The sequence below is a fragment of the Monodelphis domestica genome, chromosome 5 (assembly GCF_027887165.1).
Source record: "Monodelphis domestica isolate mMonDom1 chromosome 5, mMonDom1.pri, whole genome shotgun sequence".
NCBI lineage: Eukaryota > Metazoa > Chordata > Mammalia > Didelphimorphia > Didelphidae > Monodelphis > Monodelphis domestica.
The window spans coordinates 138,360,969-138,382,909 of NC_077231.1; the positions used below are offsets into that span (position 1 = coordinate 138,360,969).

The window sequence follows — 21,941 nt, forward strand, 5'->3', positions numbered from 1 at the left end:
CTATTTACAAGTAATTTACCCTGCAGATATACAGACATTTATCCCAAAAGTATTTGTGCAGTTTAAAGCTTTAACTGATTGAAACTGCACTAAGGCTTTTTTCCCCATTTTTCCATTTTTTCTTTAATTAATTAATTTAGAATATTTTTCTGTGGTTGCATTAAGACTATTGAGACATTATATATTCTAATAAAATCTCAGCAGCTCATTTTAATTGGGACATGGATGACCTAGTGTCTTAAATAAAAATAATTTTAGTTATAGAATTATTTTTTTTAAAAACTCTTACCTTCTGTTTTAAGAATGAATACTGAGTCCTTGAGTGCATATATTAACAAATTAGGGAGGGCAGAGATCAATGAATTGGACATACAAATCAAAAAACTTGAAAGCGAACAAATCAAAAACCCCCAGAAGAAAACCAAATTAGAAATCCTAAAAATTAAGGCAGAAATTAATAAAATCAAAAGTGATAGAACTATTGAACTTATTTAATAAATAAGACTAGAAGCTGGTACTTTGAAAAAACAAACAAAATAGACAAAGTACTGGTCAATCTAATTTAAAAAAAGGAAAAAAGAAAAGCAAATTAACAGTATCATAGATGAATAGGGGGACCTCACCTCCAATGAAGAGGAAATTAAGGCAATCATTAAAAACTACTTTGCCCAATTATATGGCAATAAATATGCCAATCTAGGTGGTATGGATGAATATCTACAAAAATATAAATTGCCTAGACTAACAGAAGAAGAAATAAAATTCTTAAATAATCAAAGATCAGAAAAAGAAATCCAACAGGCCAACAAAGAACTCCCTAAAAAAAATCCCCATGGCCTGATGGATTCACAAGTGGATTCTATCAAACAGCTAATCCCAATGCTAAACAAACTATTTGACATGATAAGCAAAGAAGGAGTTCTACCAAATTCCTTTTATGACACAAATATGGTACTGATTCCAAAACCAGGCAGGTCAAAAAACAGAGAAAGAAAACTACAGACCAATCTCCCTATTGAACATAGATGCAAAAATCTTAAACAGGATACTAGCAAAAAGACTCCAGCAAGTGATAAGGAGGGTCATTCACTATGATCAAGTAGGATTTATACCAGGAATACAAGGATGGTTCAATATTAGGAAAATCATCCACATAATTGACCATATCAACATGCAAACCAACAAAAATCACATGATTATCTCAATAGACACAGAAAAAGCCTTTGATAAAATACAACACCCATTCCTATTAAAAACACTAGAAAGCATAGGAATAGAAGGGTCATTCCTAAAAATAATAAACAGTATCTATCTAAAAACCATCAGCCAACATTATCTGCGATGGAAATAAACTAGATGCATGCCCAATAAGATCAGGAGCGAAACAAGGATGCCCATTATCACCTCTATTATTTAACATTGTACTAGAAACACTAGCAGTAGCAATTAGAGAAGAAAAGGAAGTTGAAGGTATTAAAATTGGAAATGAGGAGACCAAGCTATCACTCTTTGCAGATGATATGATGGTCTACTTTAAAAATCCTAGAGAATCAACTAAAAAGCTAGTGGAAATAATCAACAACTTTAGCAAAGTTGCAGGATACAAAATAAACCCACATAAGTCATCAGCATTTCTATATAATTCCAACACAGCTCAGCAGCAAGAACTAGAAAGAGAAATCCCATTCAAAATTACCTTAGACAAAATAAAATACTTAGGAACCTATCTCCTGAGACAAACACAGGAACTATATGAACACAACTACAAAACACTTTCCACACAACTAAAACTAGATCTGAGCAATTGGAAAAACATTAACTGCTCATGGGTAGGATGAGCTAACATAATAAAAATGGCAATCCTACCCAAACTTATCTATTTATTTAGTGCCATACCCATTGAACTTCCAAAAAATTCTTTTACAGAATTAGAAAAAAAACATAACAAAGTTCATTTGGAAGAACAAAAGATCAAGGATATACAGGGAAATCATGAAAAAAAATGTGAAGGAAGGTGGCCTTACAATCCCAGATCTCAAACTATACTATAAAGCAGTGGTCATCAGAACAATTTGGTACTGGCTAAGAGACAGAAAGGAGGATCAGTGAAATAGACTTGGGGTAAGTGACCTCAGCAAGACAGTCTATGACAAACCCAAAGATCCTACCTTTGGGGACAAAAATCCACTATTTAATAAAAACTGCTGGGAAAATTGGAAGACAGTGTGGGAGAGATTAGGCTTGGACCAACACCTCACACCCTACACCAAGATAAACTCAGAATGGGTGAATGACCTGAAGATAAAGAAGGAAGCTATAAGTAAATTAGGTGAACAAAGAAATTTTAAAAAGATAAGATACACATCAGATCTTTGGGAAGGGAAAGATTTCAAAATTAAGCAAGACTTAGAAAGAGTCACAAAATGTAAAATAAATAATGCTTACTAAATCAAATTAAAAAGTTTCTGTATATGCAAAACCAATGTAACCAAAATCAGAAGGGAAATAACAAACTGGGAAACAATCTTCATAACAAAAAACTCTGACAAAGGTCTAATTACTAATATTTATAAAGAGCTAAACCAATTGCACAAAAAATCAAGCCATTCTCCAATTGATAAATGGGCAAGGGACATGAACAGGCAATTTTCAGTCAAAGAAATCAAAACTATTAATAAGCACATGAAAAAGTGCTCTGAAACTCTTATAATCCGAGAGATGCAAATCAAAACAACTCTGAGATATCACCTCACACCTAGCAGATTGGCTAACATGACAGCAAAGGAAAGTAATGAATGCTGGAGGGGAGGTGGCAAAGTGGGGACATTAATTCATTGCTGGTGGAGTTGTGAATTGATCCAACCATTCTGGAGGGCAACTTGGAACTATGCCCAAAGGGCAATAAAAGAAAGCCTGCCCTTTGATCCAGCCATAGTACTGCTGGGTCTGTATCCCAAAGAGATAATAAGGAAAAAGACTTGTACAAGAATATTCATAGCTATGCTCTTTGTGGTGACAAAAAATTGGAAAATGAGGGGATGTCCTTCAATTGGGGAATGGCTGAACAAATTGTGATATATGTTGGTGATGGAATACTATTGTGCTAAAAGGAATAATAAAGTGGAGGAATTCCATGGAGACTGGAACAACCTCCAGGAAGTGATGCAGAGAGAAAGGAGCAGAACCAGGAGAACATTGTACACAGAGACTGATACACTGTGGTACAATTGAATGTAATGGACTCCTCCATTGGTGGTAATGCATCAATCCTGAACAACCCAGAGGGTTACAGGAGAAAAAACACTACCCACATCCAGAGGGAAAACTGTGGGAGTAAAAACACTAAAGAAAACTACTTCTTAATGACATGGGTTGAGGGGATATGAATGGGGAAATAGACTCTAAATTAACATCCTATTGCAAATACCAACAACATGGAAAGAGGGTCTGATCAAGAATACAGGTGATACCCATTCAAACTGTGAGTCAGCTATGGGAAGGATGGGGGAAGGGGAGGGAGGAAAAGAAAATGATTTTTGTAACCAAAGAGCAATGTTTGAAATTAAAAATAAAAGTCCCCCCCCCCAAAAAAAAATGAATACTGAGTATCAGTTCCAAGGCAAAATAGAGGTAATGTCTAGGCAATTGGAGTTAAGTGACTTGCCCAGTATCACACAGCTAGGAAGTTTCTGAGACCAGATCTGAAACTAGGACTTCTTTCCTCCAGATCTGGAGCTCCATCCACTGATGCACTGAGTTACCCCAATGATAGAATAATCTTAAATAAAAGTAGTTCCTTTATCTTAAAATAAAGATAAAGAAAGGAAATGCACCTGTGATTTCACTGATATAGGGAACTAATTCCCAAGTAAGGAGATTCTAGCAATAGTACCTTCTCTGCCAACAGAAATCTTATAGTTTCCTAGAACAAGGAGATTTTTAAGTGATTTGCCCAGGATCAGTCAGTATATGCCACAAGAGGAACTTGATTTCCAATTTTCCTAGCTTTGATGCCATCTGTTTCATCCATTATGACTATACCAAGCTACCTCTCTTACCTTAAGATTCATATAAAATTGTTGTTGAATACACATTCTTTTTTTTAATCCATATTTATTAATTGGTGAAAAGATTAGATAGGAACAGGCCAACATTCACATCTTGATAGTCATATATGAATAGACATTCTTAATCATAATAATAATTCATATTACTATAACACTAGGGTTAACAAAAACCCTTTTATTAAAATAGCTTTGCCCTTAAGAGAGCTGCTTGGCTAATAGATAATGAAGGTAGGTAGCATCCCCACTGGTTCTAGAAAAACAGAGACATCTAAAGTGTTTGAAAGTCCATTTAAAAGTTTCTGTTTTTTCTCCTAAACAAACATTGATCATTTAAAAAGTGAATCATCTCCTCTAACAGAGGGGCAAACTCTGCAGTTATTCATAGCTTCTTTAGCAAACAAGGTTGGTGTTGGAGTTGGGCATGTGGAATGTGGGATGTGGGAAAGGGATGGAGCATGGGAGAATAGAGCCCTCTGAGTCAGGGTTGCAGCCTGTATTCTACAGTCAGACTAGTCAAATGAATGGGAAGAGATTTTTATTTTTCCTTTCTATAATCTTTTAGCAGCAGGGGAGGCCCTCATTATTCGATTGAGCAGGTTCACCCCTAGAAGGGTGATGGAATTAGAATCAGATAAGTCATGGAAAGGGAGGTAAGCTAGGACCAATGGGAACCTCTGCCCCACAAAATACCCTTCTGTTGCTTTCAATTGGAAGTGTCCCCTCTCCCCTGGAAAGAGAAGGATAACAACAACATGAAAGAAGCAGCAGCTATATAGCCCAGCAGATAAGAGCCCCAGGCTTCAAAGTGGGAGGATTTGGGTTCAAATGGGACCTCAGACACTGCTTAGTTGTGTGGGCAAGTCATTTAACCCAAATTGCCTCACTTGAAACTGATACTTAGTATAAAACATGATGGTTTCTAGTCAGTATGAAAAATTCTAATTTACACTTGGGTTTGTTTGTTTTTTAGCAAGATGATATCATCTAAATAAGCTCTACATGGATCATGTAACCTTGGAAAAATATTCTAAATTAATTCATTAAATAAATAAATTTAAATGAATCCTGTAGCCATGGGAAAATATTCTTAAATAATTAAATTTTAAAAAATAAAATAAAAAACAATAAACCATAAAATAGATAAATAAATAGATAAATAAATAAATGAATGAATGAATAAGCTCTGCAGGGCCTATAATATAAGAGATGATCAGAGTGGTCTCCATTGGGTTCATCATTTTGTCAGGTGGAAGGCATTACAGAAAGCATTGTTTTCAAATTAATAAAGTTTTAGCAAATATTGCATAAATATAGAAGAATCAGAGTTGCCCTCTTAATATATTTGTTTTAAAAATAAGAAAGACAATGGAGGTATAGCATATGATCTGTCGGAAATTATTACTAACTGGCACTTTATGTAACATTTCAATGTTAAGGGATGGGTAATGAAATTATAATTCACCAAAAAAAAAGTAAAAAATCTGGACAAAAAATTTGAACAAAAATTAAGACATAAGGTAAGAGTTTTTTAAAAAACAATATTAATAAGAGCAATATGATACATTAATCAGACAGTATTCTTTCTACCCTTCAAGTATTAAATATATCTCAATTTATTTTAAGTGAATAAGTGTTTACAGCAACAAGGTCACTCTTTATATACAATTTTTTTATTTATAATTTCTTCCTAATTTTAATTCAATACAACTTTTTATTTGACTTCTTTTCCTCAATGGTGTACTGTTTAAAAAATATGTCTTTATCCTCACCCCTCTACCTCCCTTTATCTATTTTTTTACCTTGGCACTAGGCAATCAGCTCTCTGAAGAGTGGTAGCATCTAATTCAAAGAGTGATGCAATGTCATTTCCATGTGGTACAGAGACCAAAGTATACATAATCTTCTCCCCTGCTTGGCGTTTCTTCTTTGAAGTAGGAAGGTCACCATCTCTCTGTTGATAAAGCAGAGGGGTTATTTGCTTTTATCAAGCTTCATTGTAAACCTCCAATTAACTTGGAAGGAAGCAAGTAATCCACAGATTATGTCACATATGAGTACAAAGGTGCCTGTTGTAGAATAATGCTCTCACATCATCCAGAAAAAAATTGTTCCTGGGCCCTAACACACTGCCTTTGAGACAACCATTATCAACAATAGTAGGTCATAAGCTTTTGAGAGGTGGTTTGATACAGATACATTATGAAGGCAACAGCAATCACAACAACATGCTATAGTTGGGGTCACTTCCCTTCCATTATATCTAATTACATAGCAATCTTGATCATTCTATCATATAACTTAGTAAATAGGTTTTCCAAACTTTAAAGAGCAGGCAGAGATGGTTTTCAAGAGTTTGCTCCTATCCCCCAGGACTGGTCATCATCATGACATCCACATTAAAAGGAGGGGGATCAGCATCTCTGCTTCATTTGGCCCATAAGAACCAAAAGTTGAAGGTTTGAAGAAAAAACAAATCAATGCTATTAAAGTTCTAAAATAGGGCATACTTAAATCCATCAGCTCCTTGGAACATAATCATAGGAAGGGGGTTGGGGGAAGAAGATGGCATTAAAGAGGCAAAGGCAAGGAAAAAAAAAGAAAAATCAGACATCAGATATTTAAAATGAGATTAATCCAGTTTACACAGCTGTTAAAAATTAAATTCAGGTTCATACAATGCCTATGCATCATTCCCTATGTATTCCACACCAGTCTAATTATTATTTGTCTTAACCATCACAAGTTGGGCTTAAAGGGTCATCATTTATAGAATTAGAGGCAATATAAAGAAGTAGAAATTTGGAGAAAATCAAACAACATGGCTCTATCAACAAAGGTGAGTTGGAAAGGGTGTTTACAAGGGACAAATATGAGGAGAATCAAGCAATCAAACAGTTACTGAGCAATTACGCTGTGACTACAAGGCATTAATGGCTATAATGGTGAGATACGAATAGCTAGCATTTGTACAGCACTTGAAGGTTTATAAAGTGATTTATAAATATTAGCTAATTATTTTTCTCACAAGAACTCTGGGAAGTAACTGCTATTATTATCCCTGGGTCACTTATGAGAAAACTGAGGCACACTAGGTTAAATGACTTGTTCAGGGTCACATGGCCAGTGAGTGTCTGAGGTCAGATTGCAAGTTGTCTTCTTGAATTTGGGTCCAGTGTCTATCCACTGCCTCACCTAGCTGCCTCCATCTAAACACCCCTCACTGCCTTATTTTTTTTCCAGGTTAGTTTTCCTTTTTCAATGAATTATGGAAGCTTTTAATTTTAAAGATTTTGTGGTTCTTGAAATTAGAGGAGCAAGCTGATACCCTCACTGTGAGGTGAGCATGAAAAGAAAAGTAATGATCTTGTTGGGACAGAGCTATCATCTGCTAAGTTTAGTTAGAACAGCACAACCTGATAGTATTAATTGTTTTTGACATATTTATCCTACAGAAAGGCCACAGGAATTATGGATTCAATTACCAAATATCACACAGACCTGAGCATCAAGCTTACCTTGATCACTAAATTATTTGTTTCTAATTCATAATGTAGAATTAGTTTATTATTTACATAGGGAGGCCAGAGAAGTTTACCACTGGTAAAAATGCTAATCACAGATCTCATATGTTGCTCCTGACAAGGTGTTTTTTTTTTTTTTCATAATAAAGGCAAGAATTGGAGTCAAAAGTTCTAAAGAGGAGGTAGATAGCTCCACTGCCTAAATCTGAATCAAGGGTTCTTAACTTGAGATGCAAGGGAAGAAGAAACAGACACACAGAGAGAGAGAAGGATGGAGAGAGAGAGAAAAGGAGGGAGAGGTAGGAAGGGAGAGAGAAAGAGAGGGAGAAAAAGAGAAGGGAGGGAGAGAGAGAAAGAGGGAGAGGGGGAGAAAGAAAGGGAGAGAGGAAGGGAGAGAGAGAAGGAGAGAGAGACAGGGGGAGAAGGAGGGAGAGAGAGAGAAGGAGACAGAAAAAGAGGGAGGGGGAGAGAGAGGGAGAGAGGAAGGGAGAAAGGAGAGAGACAGAGGGAAAGACATGTATATATATATGTGTATATATATATATATATACACACATACTTGCCTACTATATATCTATGCACATGTATATATGAAATACATATGCATTCCAATATAATTGGCTTCCTTTGTAAATTTATATATTTTATTTTATGCACTTAATAACATGACACTACAAAGGAGCCCATAGGCTTTACCAAATTGCCACAAAAACAAAATGATTAAGAGCCTCTGATCTAAGTTTTTCTTGTCCCAGGAGCTGATGGCAACTGGAGTTTTATGGGGACTGGGAGAATGTCTTCAACCCAGCCCCATACAATTTCTTGGTAGTTTTATTGACTAGTCACTAAAATGGTCTTTTGAAAGGCTATATGCTGAAAATTGTGAATCTAAAAGGTGTTCTCAGAAACTCTCTAGTTCAAATTAGATGGTTGGTGGGTGCCACAAACTTAAAGTAGCCACCAAAGAACTCAAAATGCAAAAACAAGCCAGGCTTAATCCCCATCTCAAACTAGCTTTTTCTGACTACTTAAACAAGTGCTCTAGAACTGTGAGCTAAAACAGCTTAACCTTCTTTGCAAGGGAGAGGCTTCCCAGCAGCTACCTCCCAGAGAGGGCAGCAAAGAGTGACAGCAGACTAGCTATGAAGCCCAGCAGATGAGTGGCATTTCTGTTCAAGGTGAGAGCAGTTCAGTGAACAGATTAGATGACTAGATGGACAGAACAGAATGCCCACCAGCAGAATGCCTTGAAGTGAGCCACATACATAATTCCATCACAGAGTCAATCCTATCCATTGCAGTTGCCCCAAAATAAATGTGCTCTCACCACACACATGGGCACTGATAATCTATTCCTTTTCCTTAGTCCTTCACATTCTCTCCAAATGTAAACTTGCCATTGGTGGTGTGATAACCTGAGAATGTACCCTTGTAGGTTGGGTGGGAGGGTGGAGAATCTTTTCTTGTTTCTTAATTTATTATACTATTTGATTAAATATCATTTTCTTTGAAATAATGTCTTTTCTCATTAGCCAGTAAAAATAAATGCATTATTAGCCATTATTATTAAATGAGAAACAGTATACCTCAAAACTGGAATAACTCTAAGTGCCCATGGGTGAGAGGAAGCTACATTTAGAAAAATAAAGAAGGAAACTATGTTTTTCTGGATATGTTTTTCATCAGATACTATTTCCTACCACACATCATAAAGCCCTGCAAAAATGTAGGAAAGAAGAAAGAAAAAAAGGAGGCAATAACCCAGCTGTTTAAATTCACACAATAATAATAGTAGCTTATATTATGTAGCACTTAAAGATTTGCAAAGCTTTTACATATGTTGCCTTATTTGATCCTTATAATACTTCTGTAACATAAATACTATTATAATCCTCATTTTAAAGTTGAGGAAACTAAGGCAGATAGCAGTTAAACAACTTGCCCAAGGTCACATAGCTAGTCTCTAAGGTCTTTGAACTCAGATTTTAAATCAGGTCTTCCTTGATGCCAGGCCCAGCTCTCTATCCATCGTGCCACCTACCAGTATTTGACAATTAATTCAGAAGTCATTAGTAATCTTGGACAAAACAGTTCCAGTAGACTGGTGGTGACAGAAAACAGATTAAAGTAGAATGAGGAGTGAGTAGGTTGTCAGGAAGTACAGACTGGAAATAAAAGTCTACATTTTCAAGAAGTTAAAGAATAAGAAGCAGTAAGTCACTTAATCTCTGTTTGTCTTAGTTTCCTCATCTGTAAAATGGGGATAATAATAGTATCTTCTTTCTGGGGTTGTTTTGAGGATAAAATTGAAATAATTACTATAAATCACTTAACAAAGTGCCTGCTACATACTAAGCATTATAATATATTAGCTATTATTATTTTGGGGAGTCATCCTTTTTTAAGGATGGGAAAGATCCAAGAATATTTTTCATCAAAGAGAGAAAATGAGGGTGGAGAATCTGCAGGGAACAGTGAGGTATGAAGCAAAAGTCAAAATTAAGCCATAGCCTGAGGAGAAGAGTTACCTAGAATTCACTTGCCCATTCTCCCTCCCCCCCTTTCTTCTTTTTCTTGGAATAACCTATTCCTCTCTTCTGTCCAGGTCATCTTTTCTCCTGTACAACTCTTCCTTCTCTCCTATACTCTAAAACCCACTTCTATCCTTTGGGTTCTTTCCCTTAAGTAGGGGCAAGAGGAAAAGGCCATGACTTATCATTTCAGGCCAAAGTCTCTTGGTCAAAATTCCAATCTGTCCTGCTTCATATGACCAGTTAATACCCTTACAATACCTCTATAATATCATTTCTTTTTTAAACTTAAAAATAAAATTTTAATCAACAGAAATTTAGTTTCTTCCCCTCTCAACCCTCACCTCACTAGAAAAAGAAAAAGAAATTCAGTTTCTTATAACAAATATGCCTCATGGAGCAAAACAAATATACACAGATGCTTGTGTGTGTGTGTGTGTGTGTGTGTGTGTGTGTGTGTGTGTGTGTATCCATTCTACACCACAAACCAGTTACTCTCCTCTGTGAGGGATAACATATTTTTCATCAATTTTCTGGTACCAAGAATGCTCACTGTATTGATTGCAATTCTTAAGAGTTTTCATAGTTATTTTCACAGTGTCATTACTATATAAATTGTTCTTAGTTCTGCTCATCTCATTATTCATTAGTTTATTCCCAAAGCCAGAAATCTGAAAAGAAATTTCAAAGAGAGTCCTAGAAAGTGCTCCGAAAACTTGATAAGTATCCCAGTTGTACACCATCAAATTCAAAAAAATTGGTTCTTATGAAAGTAGTCCATCACCCAGCTTTGAGGCAGAAGTGACAGCCAAGCTAACCAAAATTAATGAGCTAGAGCATGTAAATGGTGTGAAGAGGCTCTAATCATCTGACCTTCTAAAGGCAGACATGAGCTCATGGTCATGGACTTTCCCAGAGGCAGGGAAGACTCTGAGAAAGCCCAAAGCACAACTCTTGATCTCAGGACTCTGCATCCATTGACTATGACTGAGAAATAAAGTTAAGACTTGACTTGCTGGCTTTGAGAGTATTTATGGGGGGCAGGAGCAGGGGGAGAAACTTTTCTCCTAGAAGGGAAAACTGGTACCTTATGAGTAATGGGAGTTGCTACCTATGTGTTGGGAGTTCAGGGGTGTGTAAAAGGTCTACTGCCCCCCAAATAACTCCCTTATTGGTCTCTCATGCTGAAACACTACTAGTACTGATTCATTCCTTTAGGTCTGGAAGGCTTTTAGGTTTTCAAGATTTCCTTCAGAATATATAAACAAGGGGCAGCTAGGGAACATAGTGGATAGAACACCAGGCTTGGAGTGGAAGGACCTGGGTTCAAATCTGATCCGAGACATTAGCTAGCTGTGGGACCCTGGAAAAGTCACTTAACCCCATTTGCCTAGCCTTTGCCCGTCTGTCTTGAGTTGATACTTTGGATATCAATTCTAAGACAGAAGATAAGGATTTAGTGTTCAAAATGAAAGCACTTTTAGGAAGTGAAATCTTTAACCATTCCCAAGCAATGCCTGATAGTGGAGTGAATTCTAGATGTAAAGCATTACCTAGAGCTGGGATTAACAAAGAAAAAATGAAAAACTAGTCACTATCTTCAAGAAGTTTATATTCTCTGCCAATCCGATTATACCATCCACAGAAAGCAAGACTGTACAAGCTCAATCTTTGATAGTAACTGGGGCGGGGGGGGGCGATTAATAGGGAAGCCAGAGAGTACCTACTTCATTTATAAGGTTACCAAAGGGTTGCCAGTGGTCACAGAAATGAAACTTTTTGCCTGACATTCAAGGACTCAAAAATGTGGTACCACCCTTTAGCTCACATAATTCCCTGTATATACTCCATTGCCCCAATATGGCCATTCCCTCTTCCACCTTTTCTCAGGGTTGCCTGGCATCCCTTCTTTTCTCTCATGCTCCTCTCCACTCAATGAATTCTTATGCAACCCTTCAAAAACCATTTCAAAAACCAACTGCTCCATGAGGCCTCCTCTGTTCCCTGACACAATGTTCCTTATCTCACACAGTACTTTATTTTCAAAGAAGGAAAGTCTACTCTGCTCTGACCCCAGGAGCAAATTAAGCTATCACATCAAGATGCTGATGCTAAAAGTTCCCCCCCAAGTCTTTGGGATCTCTGCTTGTCATAGATTGTGTCAAGTCTTTTTATTATGTTTACACTTCATTAAATGATAATTACATATGGTACTATGTGTAATATAATAGTAGTTTTGATTATGGAAAGAGAAAAAAATAAGTATCTAGAGGCATATGTAATCAAGGAAATTAATACATGCAAAGGTTTAATCACAGGAAAATTCTATGAAAGACATCACTTAAGTGAATATAAATTAGAGTAGAAAAATTCAATGCCATTAAAACTATGAAAAAGAGGCTTCAATATGATATGAATCTTTTCAAATATAATTGAAAAATCACTAATTTGTATGAATTAATGTGACTTATCAGAATTCTTTAGAAATCTGAATTAATGAATGTTTAGATAATAATAGTTTTACAATGGTAAAGTATATATAATGAAATTGCTTTCCAATAATAGGATGCCTAAGTAAAATTTCTTGGGGGTAAGTGATATCATTTATAAATTGTACATCAATTGTTTATAGGTTGGTAGATATTTCTAAATTGTGTTGAGGTGCTTTAAAATAATATTATCCTAAACTATTCTTAGAACTGGTTCTAGTCTAAATTTCCTCAATCGGCTCTTCTTTCATAGATTTTTAAAAACATTTCATACTATTCTACTCCAGCCAAGTTTCTGAATTTGACATACTACCTCCCCTCCTTTGTGCCCAGTACCTAAAAGGCAATTCCTTTTATGACTGAAACAAAGTTTTGGATTTAATATCATCCTGTCGCTCAGGCATTTTATTTATGTCTGACTCTTCATGACCCCATTTGGAGCTTTCTTGGCAAAGGTACCAGAGTGGTTGACCATTTCATTCTCCAGTTTATTTTATAGATGAGAAACTGAGTTAAACAGGGTTAAGTGACTTGTCCAGAGTCACAAAGCTAGAAAGTGTCTGAGGCCACATTTGAACTCAGGAAGATGAGCCTTCCTGACTCTAGACTTGGCACTTTATATCCTGTCACCTAGCAGCCTAGATAGAATATCAGCTGGAGTTTTTTTTTTTAAAAAGAGAGAAAGACATTTAACTAACATAGCAGAAATTTGGGCAGGATTTCTTTTTTCTTTTCTTTCTTTTTCTCTTTCTTTTTCTACTTTTTTCTCTTCCTTCCTTTCTTTTTCTTTCTTTCCTTCCTTCTTTCTTTCTTTCCTTCCTTCCTTCCTTTCTCTTCCTTCCTTCCTTCCTTCCTTCCTTCCTTCCTTCCTTCCTTCCTTCCTTTCTTTCTTTCTTTCTTTCTTTCTTTCTTTCTTCCTTTCTTTCTTTCTTTCTTTCTTCCTTCCTTCCTTCCTTTCTTTCTTTCTTTCTTTCTTTCTTTCTTTCTTTCTTTCTTTCTTTCTTTCTTTCTTTCTTTCTTTCTTTCTTTCTTTCTTCCTTCCTTCCTTTCTTTCTTTCTTTCTTTCTTTCTTTCTTTCTTTCTTTCTTTCTTTCTTTCTTTCTTTCTTTCTTTCTTTCCTTCCTTCTTTCTTTCTCTCTCTCTCTTTCTTTCTTTCTTTCCTTCCTTCCTTCTTTCTTTCTTTCTTTCTTTCTTTTTCTTTCTTTCCTTTCCTTCTTTCCTTCTTTCTTTCCTTCTTTCTTTTCTTTCTTTCTTTCTTTCTTTCTTTCTTTCTTTCTTTCTTTCTTTCTTTCTTTCTTTCTTTCTTTCTTTCTTTCTTTCTTTCTTTCTTTCTTTCTTTCTTTCTTTCTTCCTTCCTTCCTTCCTTCCTTCCTTCCTTCCTTCCTTCCTTCCCTTGTCTTTTGGCTTATGATCCATACTAAGTATCAATTACAAGACAGAAGAACAGTAAAGGCAATGCAATTGGGGTTGAGTGGTTTGCCCAGGGTCACACAGCTAAGAAGTGTCTGAGGCCAGATTAGAAACCTGGTCTGCCCAACTATCCACTGAGCCACCAAGCTGCTCTTAGGCAAGACTTTGGTCTGTTAACCTATTTGGGTTCTCAAAAGATCAGGATTTTCATGGAGTTCTGATGAACTCCACAGATTCTACAAGTTGAAAATAGTCTATGAAAAGCTAGAGGAGTAAATTCAGGCTATCTTGGCTTCTGCGTGTCACCAAAGGGTACCAGGCAGCAAAGCAGTGAGTGTTTCATAACACCTCCACTGTTGACTCACTTGTGAGTCATCACCTTTTTAGCAGAGACATCACATTACATTTCTGCCATGAGGAGCCAAAGAGACATTCTGTAAGAAACAATATCTGTGTTTTCAGAGCTGATTCAGACCTGAGTGCAGCAGCAGAATAATAATGGGCCAGCATCTGTCTCAGTCACTACAAAACCTCCTCCCAAGTGGTCTCACTGAAGAATTTATGTAACCAAAGACAATGACATTTTACATAAACACTTCAATGTGTTTTTTTCCTCAACCCAGGCTTTTATTTTTTCAATTAAATAGTTATTGTCAAGGTCAGTTCTAATCCAGTCCTTTTCCCAAATCCTTTTCCCTGGAACCACTTTGGCTAAATTGTCAACTAAGGAAATTTTTGATTTGGTTTTTGTTTCATCGAATTTCATCCTCTGATACCTAAAAAGTAAGCAAGGAAGAATGAGATTTTCAATTATGTTTCTATATGATGGCGAAGTGTCTCTGTGTGCATAATTTTGAATTAAATTCCTATTTAGACATGCAAATTTACCTCAAGAAAAAATCATCAGTTTATCCAAGAATTTGGCAATGCTCAGCAAAAAATCACTTCAGTGAGACTTGGGGCACAATTTGAAAGGATAATAATAATAGTTGGTATTGATATAGCTCTTTTAAGACTTGCAAAGCACTTAAGATTATCTCATACTATCCTCACAACCATCCTGGACAGGAAGTGTTATTTTCATTCCCATTTTACCAGTGATGATGAAACAGAAAAAGACAGAGTTCAAATGGCTTGCTTACTGAGGCTGAATTTGAACTCAAGTCTTCCTGGCTCTAGGTCCAGTATTCTCTCCAATGTGCAACCTAGCTACCTCATCCTGAAAGATGGAATCTTTCAGAAAGGAATGAATGAATGACAGGTTCCCAGCTGTGCTTGCCCATGTTTATAGGGTCCCTGTGGATGCTGTACATTTTCGAAATTGGAAATAATAGACTCTTTTGCAACATAAATACGCCAGTTGGGAGTTAATAGACGCTCTGACGCACAGTGCTCCATTTTTGATGCCTTTAAATCTTCAGACATGGAAGGAAGCATTTGGTCAAGGTTTCAGATTTACTGGAAAACCTTAACTAGGTTTTTGAGGGATGGAAGAGGGGAAAGTACTTAAGAAAATATTTGCATATTCACAGGGAACCCAACGTTCCTGGAACTGAGACCTGAGATTTCTATATTCCCAGTTAGGAAATGGATTCCTATTTCACTGACTGGGGGGAAAAATAAACCTGTGAACGCTCCATTGCTTTTTTTCCCCCACTAGACAATTATTGGTAGGTGGCAAATGCTCTACAGAATAAAAACCCATCGCGTTTGTTTTATGGTTTCCCATTCCAAGACCTGCTTCCATTGAAGCCAGGGATTTTAGAGGGAGGGAAATGAGTAGTGGCCAGCTGTGCCTTTGTCTGCGGGGAGAGCCAGAAGGCAGATTCTAGCTGGGGGAGAGCGCTGAAGGGCTGCACCTCTCCGCCCAGCGATGGCTCCCTCCCCTCCATTTTTCGTTCTCAGCCCTCAAAAGTGAATGACAGGAATACAAACGTACACAACAATGACAACAATAAAAATGGAAAGAACACTGAAATTAAAAACCGTCCTCCGAATCATTCTAGGGAAGGTAGATGGGAATATGCCTCCCTCCCTCCCTCCCTTCAGGCAGAGCTGGGCCAATACAGATGTGGAACGGGCCATCCAGACGGATGTTAAAAACGTTCCTTAGATTGTGAGCTCCTGGAGGCCTGGGACTGTCTTGTGCTTCTTTTTATGTCCCTCACTAGAAGTTTATTGATTGAGTCCTCCTGAATACACGGAAAGACTTGCTTAGCATTGACTGACACCTAGTACTTAGTAAGTTTGTTGCCTGATTGATGGATTGATACCCCACTTCATTTTGCTGAATTGATTTTCCCCTCCCTCTTTCCCCTCCCCCTACAATATTCTTATTGATTCTAAGACAGAAAAAGGTAAGGATTAAAAAAAAACATATATGTAAACAGATACAAACACAAACGTGTATATGTATAAATAAAAACCTTTTAAAGGAATAAAACGTTTATATTATGAGGGGAGGGAAAAAAAAACCCTACCACCCTTCACTGAAAAGTCAGATGAACAAAAAGGAGTGGGCTTTCCCTGTGCTTTATTTATTTATAATCTTTTGGCTGTACTATCATCATAGAATCCATCTCTCTATACCTCCTGAATTTTCTGGACCAGAACATCAGCAGCATCCCTTATTGGTGTTAAAACAGAAAAAATGAGACAGGCAGACTAGGGTAACAGAGAAATTATAGGATCTGAAGCCAAGATAATACAACAAACTACTACTACTACTACAACAACAACAACAACTACTACTACTGCTACTACTACTACTGTTACTGTTTCTCCTACTGCTGTTACTACTACTACTGTTACTGTTACTATTACTACTACTACTGCTGCTGTTACTGCTATTGTTTCTACTATTACTGTTACTACTACTGCTATTACTGTTACTACTACTACTGTTACTACTACTACTATTGCTTCTGTTACTACTACTGCTGCTGCTACTATCACTACTACTGCTGTTACTATCACTACTACTGCTGTTAGTATTATTACTGCTGTTACTACTACTACTATTGTTACTACTACTATTACTATTTTTCTGCTATGAAAGCAATAGATCAATTCTAAGACAGAAGGAAATTAATACATAAATATTATTACATTAAAGCAATACAGTATATTTATAAATGACATTTAACTTTTTTGCAATGTGTTTTCTATGATCTCATTTTATCCTCAAACTATGTCCTCAGTTCAACAGAATGGACCTCATCACTCTCACTTGACAGACAGGGAGGCTGAGAACTAGGGAAGGTCTGTGATGTGACTTTCCCAAAGTGATTCATGTCAAGTACAATTCCCTGTTGAGGACAAAAATGTAATGATCAGAATAAATCTAAAATGAATAATCTTGTGTCGCCCACCAAAACTGATTTATCTCATTCTCTACATTCATTGAAGCTTCCTACTTCAGACTCTCCCATAAGCAGAACAAATGGCTCTCACTTGTCAGTGCAAGCTAGATGTGAAATGGGACCCCTAAACTTGGAGCCATAGTTTCAAAAAGAAGAACAAACAGTTTAGATAGACTTGGAATAATAAGATCGAATTTGAAAATAAAAGTTCCAAGCCTGTCCTATTGGCCTTTTCTGTCTGCACAGAGTCCATTTCCATGAATATCATAAATTGATTACTTAGATTATTTCTCTATTAGACTATAATCTCCATGAAATTAAAATCTATGTATTATCTAAACTCTCTGTCTTTGCTAATACCTAACAGCAAGGACTCTATGCACAGTAGCTGGTTAATAAATGTTTGGATTTAATTAAAATTTTAAAAAATACAGATAGGGGGCCAACTTTACTAAAGAGATGAAACCAAAAGTTCTAATTTCATTCACTAGTCCCATATCACTGTAACCATAAATTATTCAATCTTTTCTTCATTAAATATTTATTGAGAACTTACTGTGCTAGGTACTTTGTGGGATTCACAGATATGAAACTATATTCTAAAACATGATAGTCATTTTTTTCATTGACATTCTGACTCTTTCTATTAGGGAATAGGATTCTGGGTAGGAGTTTTAGAGCAGTCCTTGCCAATTCCAAAAAAGGAATTTCTCAAAAAGAATTTTCACTTACATATTCAACATAGAAGTTCCTATTTTGTTTTCCTAGGTGCAAAAATGAAATAGATTGTCTCTATCACATCAATATAGGAAGTCAATCTGACTGATATTTTGGCATCATTTAGGCATATCCAATGTGAAATCTTTTTTTTTTAGGAAAAAAAACTTTTTTAGTTTCTCTGGAAATATTAAGAAATTATATTTCTCTGATCTAACAAAGTCCTTTACAGGCTTTTCCCTTTAGGGAATTTGACAAGACAAAAGGCCTTTCATAGGGAATTGGATTAAGGGTATTTATCTAAATCATGGAAAAAAGAACAACTAGTTTCTTTTAGATCAGCTGCCTTCCCTATCCACCAGAACTGATTAGATCCATCTAGGAGCAGTCTTTTCAGTCCTGTCTGACTTTTCATGACCCCACTTGTGTGTGGGGTCTTCTTGGAAAAAATACTGGAATGATTTGCCATTTTCTTCTCCAGCTCACTTTTTACAAATGAGGAAACTGAGACAAACAGGGTGAAGTGATTTTTCCCAAGGTCACAGTGCTAGTAAGTATTTGAGACCATATTTGAACTCAGGAAGATGAGTCTTGTACTCTATTTACTACACCACCCAGCTGTTCCAAGATCAGTCTTCTCTACATTTATGCCCTGAAGCATTTGGCTGAAATGTTTGCCCCTCTTCATAGGGAAAGAATTGAGATATTGATGATTGAGAGGAAATCTTTTTGTTTATTCTAGGAGAACATGGACAATTTTTTTCAACTAAAGAACAAAGAAAAAACTTTTGTATTAGAATGTTGATCCCCAAATTAATACTTTAATTTATTATGATCTTTTCCTTGTTCAAGATTTCCATAAATGTTACCTCAAATCCTTTTGAGGATAGAGGTATAAAAAAGGGCATGGAAGAATATATGCCACATTAGACATTTTTTTTTTACCTTCTATCTTGGAATCAATGTTGTGTATTGGTTTCAAGAAAGAAGAATGGTAAGGGCTAGGCAACGGGGGTTAAGTGACTTGTCCAGGATCACACAGCTAAGAAGTATCTGAGGTCAAATTTAAACCCAGAACCTCCCTTCACTAAGCCTGGCTCTCAATTCATTGAGCCACCCAGCTGCCCCCTAGACATTTCCTATAAGCTAGAAATGGTTTGGATATTAGATTAGCCTTGAATTAAATAAAACATGTTCTATGCAATGTAAGATTAACATTTTTCTTTGAAACTAACAAATGATGCTTCAATTAAAATTAATTTCCCAGTAATCAGAAGAGAAAAATTAAAGGTATATATTTCTAATAGAGGCAGCTAGGTTTACAGTGGATAAAATGCTGGACCTGGAGTCAGTCAGTCAATTAATATTCATTAAGTACCTACTGTGTGCTAGACACTGAGCTAAACAAGCTGTGTGACAATGGAAAAATCATTAACTTCTACCTGATTGAGTTTTCTTGTCATTAAAATGGGGATGGTAACATTTGAGGCAACTAGATGGCACAATGGATAGAGCCTCATGTCTGGCGTCAGGCAAGCCTGAATACAAATCCAGCCTCAGATACTTACTAGCTATGTGACCCTGGGCGAGTCACTTGACCCTGTTTGCCTCCGTTTCCTCATTTGTAAAATGAGCTGAAGAAGGAAATGGCAAATCATTCCAGTATCCTTGCCAAGAAAATTCCAAACGGGGTCAAAAAGAGTCAGAAATGACTGAACAACAACAGTAACATCCAGGGATGTGGTAAGGACCAAACCTTAAATACCAACCTTAAAGCACTATATAACTAATGCATATTTGAAAGGAAAAAGAAAAAAAAAGAAAAAGAATAAAAATAAAACACGTGTATATAAATACATATACTCCAGTTCTGTTCTAAAAAAAAATATGTAAGTGGCTCCCCATTGTCTACTGAATGAAGTTGAAACTCTTGACCCTATTATTTAAGGCTCTCCACAATCTTACTCCAATTCATCTATAGCCATAACCCAATACTTTCTTTCACTTAAAGTTCTCTCTCAGATGTTATTTTTCCACAAGAAATTCCCTTACATGCCCCATCCCTGGACAAAAGCTTTATTTCCCCTCTAATTTCTCATGGCATTTGGCAGAAGAAAGTTCCACACCTTTGTGGGCTTTATAAGGGGGATTATTGAATGCCATCCTGGGGACCAGAGCAGTAAGAGGCTAATAGTCTGGCCAGTTGGGAGGTATTGGTCAATTCAGATTTGGATGAAGCACTGCCTCTTCCATATATCCACCAGAACCTACTAGAAGGGTTCATATCTTTTACAAAGCCTGCAGATTTTCATTCTCAGTTTTTTAGAACTAAAGACCTTATCTCATATTTATGTACTTGCCTTATCTTCATTACCTCTCTGTAGGATTATAAACTCCTTGTGGACCATCAAATAATGAGTCACTTTTCATCTCCGGATTCCCAGTAATGAGCATGATACTTTGTTCCTATTCTTGCATAGATCCGTGATTTAATTCATGTCTCCCTCCACAAGGGCAGATTGCAGCCCATCAACATCTTTTAAACCTGCATGATTCTTGTCTTTATTTTGCCATCCATCTATCACAACAAGTCCCCGCAACATCCTGGGAACTTTCCCTTAAATATCTTGATATCACCACCTCCCAAGGTAGCATGTAGACTGTCCATACATTATTGTCTGATCCTTGCTATCTGGCCATCCTATTTTACCAACGGCAAATCTCTTTAATGATTTATCTTATGATGCTTTGTACATGCTATTTACTACTGGCAAAACTGAATCTATTCATTTCCTCCACATGCCTCTCCATTGCCCTTGGTGTAAATCACAACTTTAATTCTGTTTGTATTAAAAATTATATTTATACATAATATAAAAATTATATTATAAATATAAATTATTTTATATATAAAAATTATGTCATTCATAGTCAAGCTTTGCCAGGAGAATAAAGATATATCGAGAAATATAAATATATCATAATATACATATAATATAATATAAAAACAATGTGTTTATATGTAAACATATATTATAATATGTCATTACATATTATATCTAATATGTAATAACATATAATATATTATTATACATAATATGTAATAACATATAGTATATGTTTATATATAAATATATTATATGTAAATATATTACATATATTTAATTCTTTTGTTAGGAGTGATTAAAAACATTGTGTATTTTCTCAGAAGCAATCCAGTTCTATCCATTTCTTATTCAATTCCAGGGTAAGTGTTAGTCTGTAGTATCAGTCCAAGATGTCCAAGATATATTTACTTTTTTTTTTAAAAAACCCTTAGCTTCTGTTTTGGAATTGCTACTAAGAGTTGGTTCCAAGATAGAATAGCAGTAAGGACTAGGTCATTGAGGTTAAGTGGTTTGCCCAGGACCACGTAGTTAAGAAGAATCTGATGCCGCACTTGAACCCAGGACCTCCTCACTCTGGGCCTGGCTCTCTAACTACTGAGTGGTGTAGCTGCCCCAGAATACACTTACTAAGGGACAAACTCCAATGGCTGTCTTTAATTCTCTTACTGTATCTAGGCAGCGCCTCCCAGGAAGGCTAGCCTCTTACTGTGTTCTCTTTCCTTAGCCTCTGTGTAAGCCAATCAGTTGTCCTTCCTTTCATGTACTCCCTAAATTAAGGCCCTGAGTTCTACAGTTCAGTGGAAATTCCCATTCCTGGTATTTTTCCCAGAGACAGTGTTCCCAGATCCTCAGAACTGGGTGGCTCTGGGTGGTCTCCCTTGCCCTGTTTAAAGATGTGTCCTTTTGAAACTGCTTTGGTGGTTCTATTTTTTTTTTTAGGTTGACATTAGAATATA

At 36.3% G+C, this 21,941-nt stretch overlaps 1 protein-coding gene across 2 annotated transcripts in view; it reads right to left on the bottom strand.

The window, feature by feature from the left end:
• The window catches only part of ITPR2 (inositol 1,4,5-trisphosphate receptor type 2), a 561,528-nt gene that overhangs the window by 362,116 nt on the left and 177,471 nt on the right, over positions 1–21,941 (bottom strand). For both annotated transcript variants that reach the window (XM_001363065.4, XM_056799421.1), the window contains one exon: positions 5,867–6,018. In XM_001363065.4, coding sequence (XP_001363102.1) covers positions 5,867–6,018 — 152 coding nt within the window. The remainder of the gene's footprint in view (positions 1–5,866; positions 6,019–21,941) is intronic.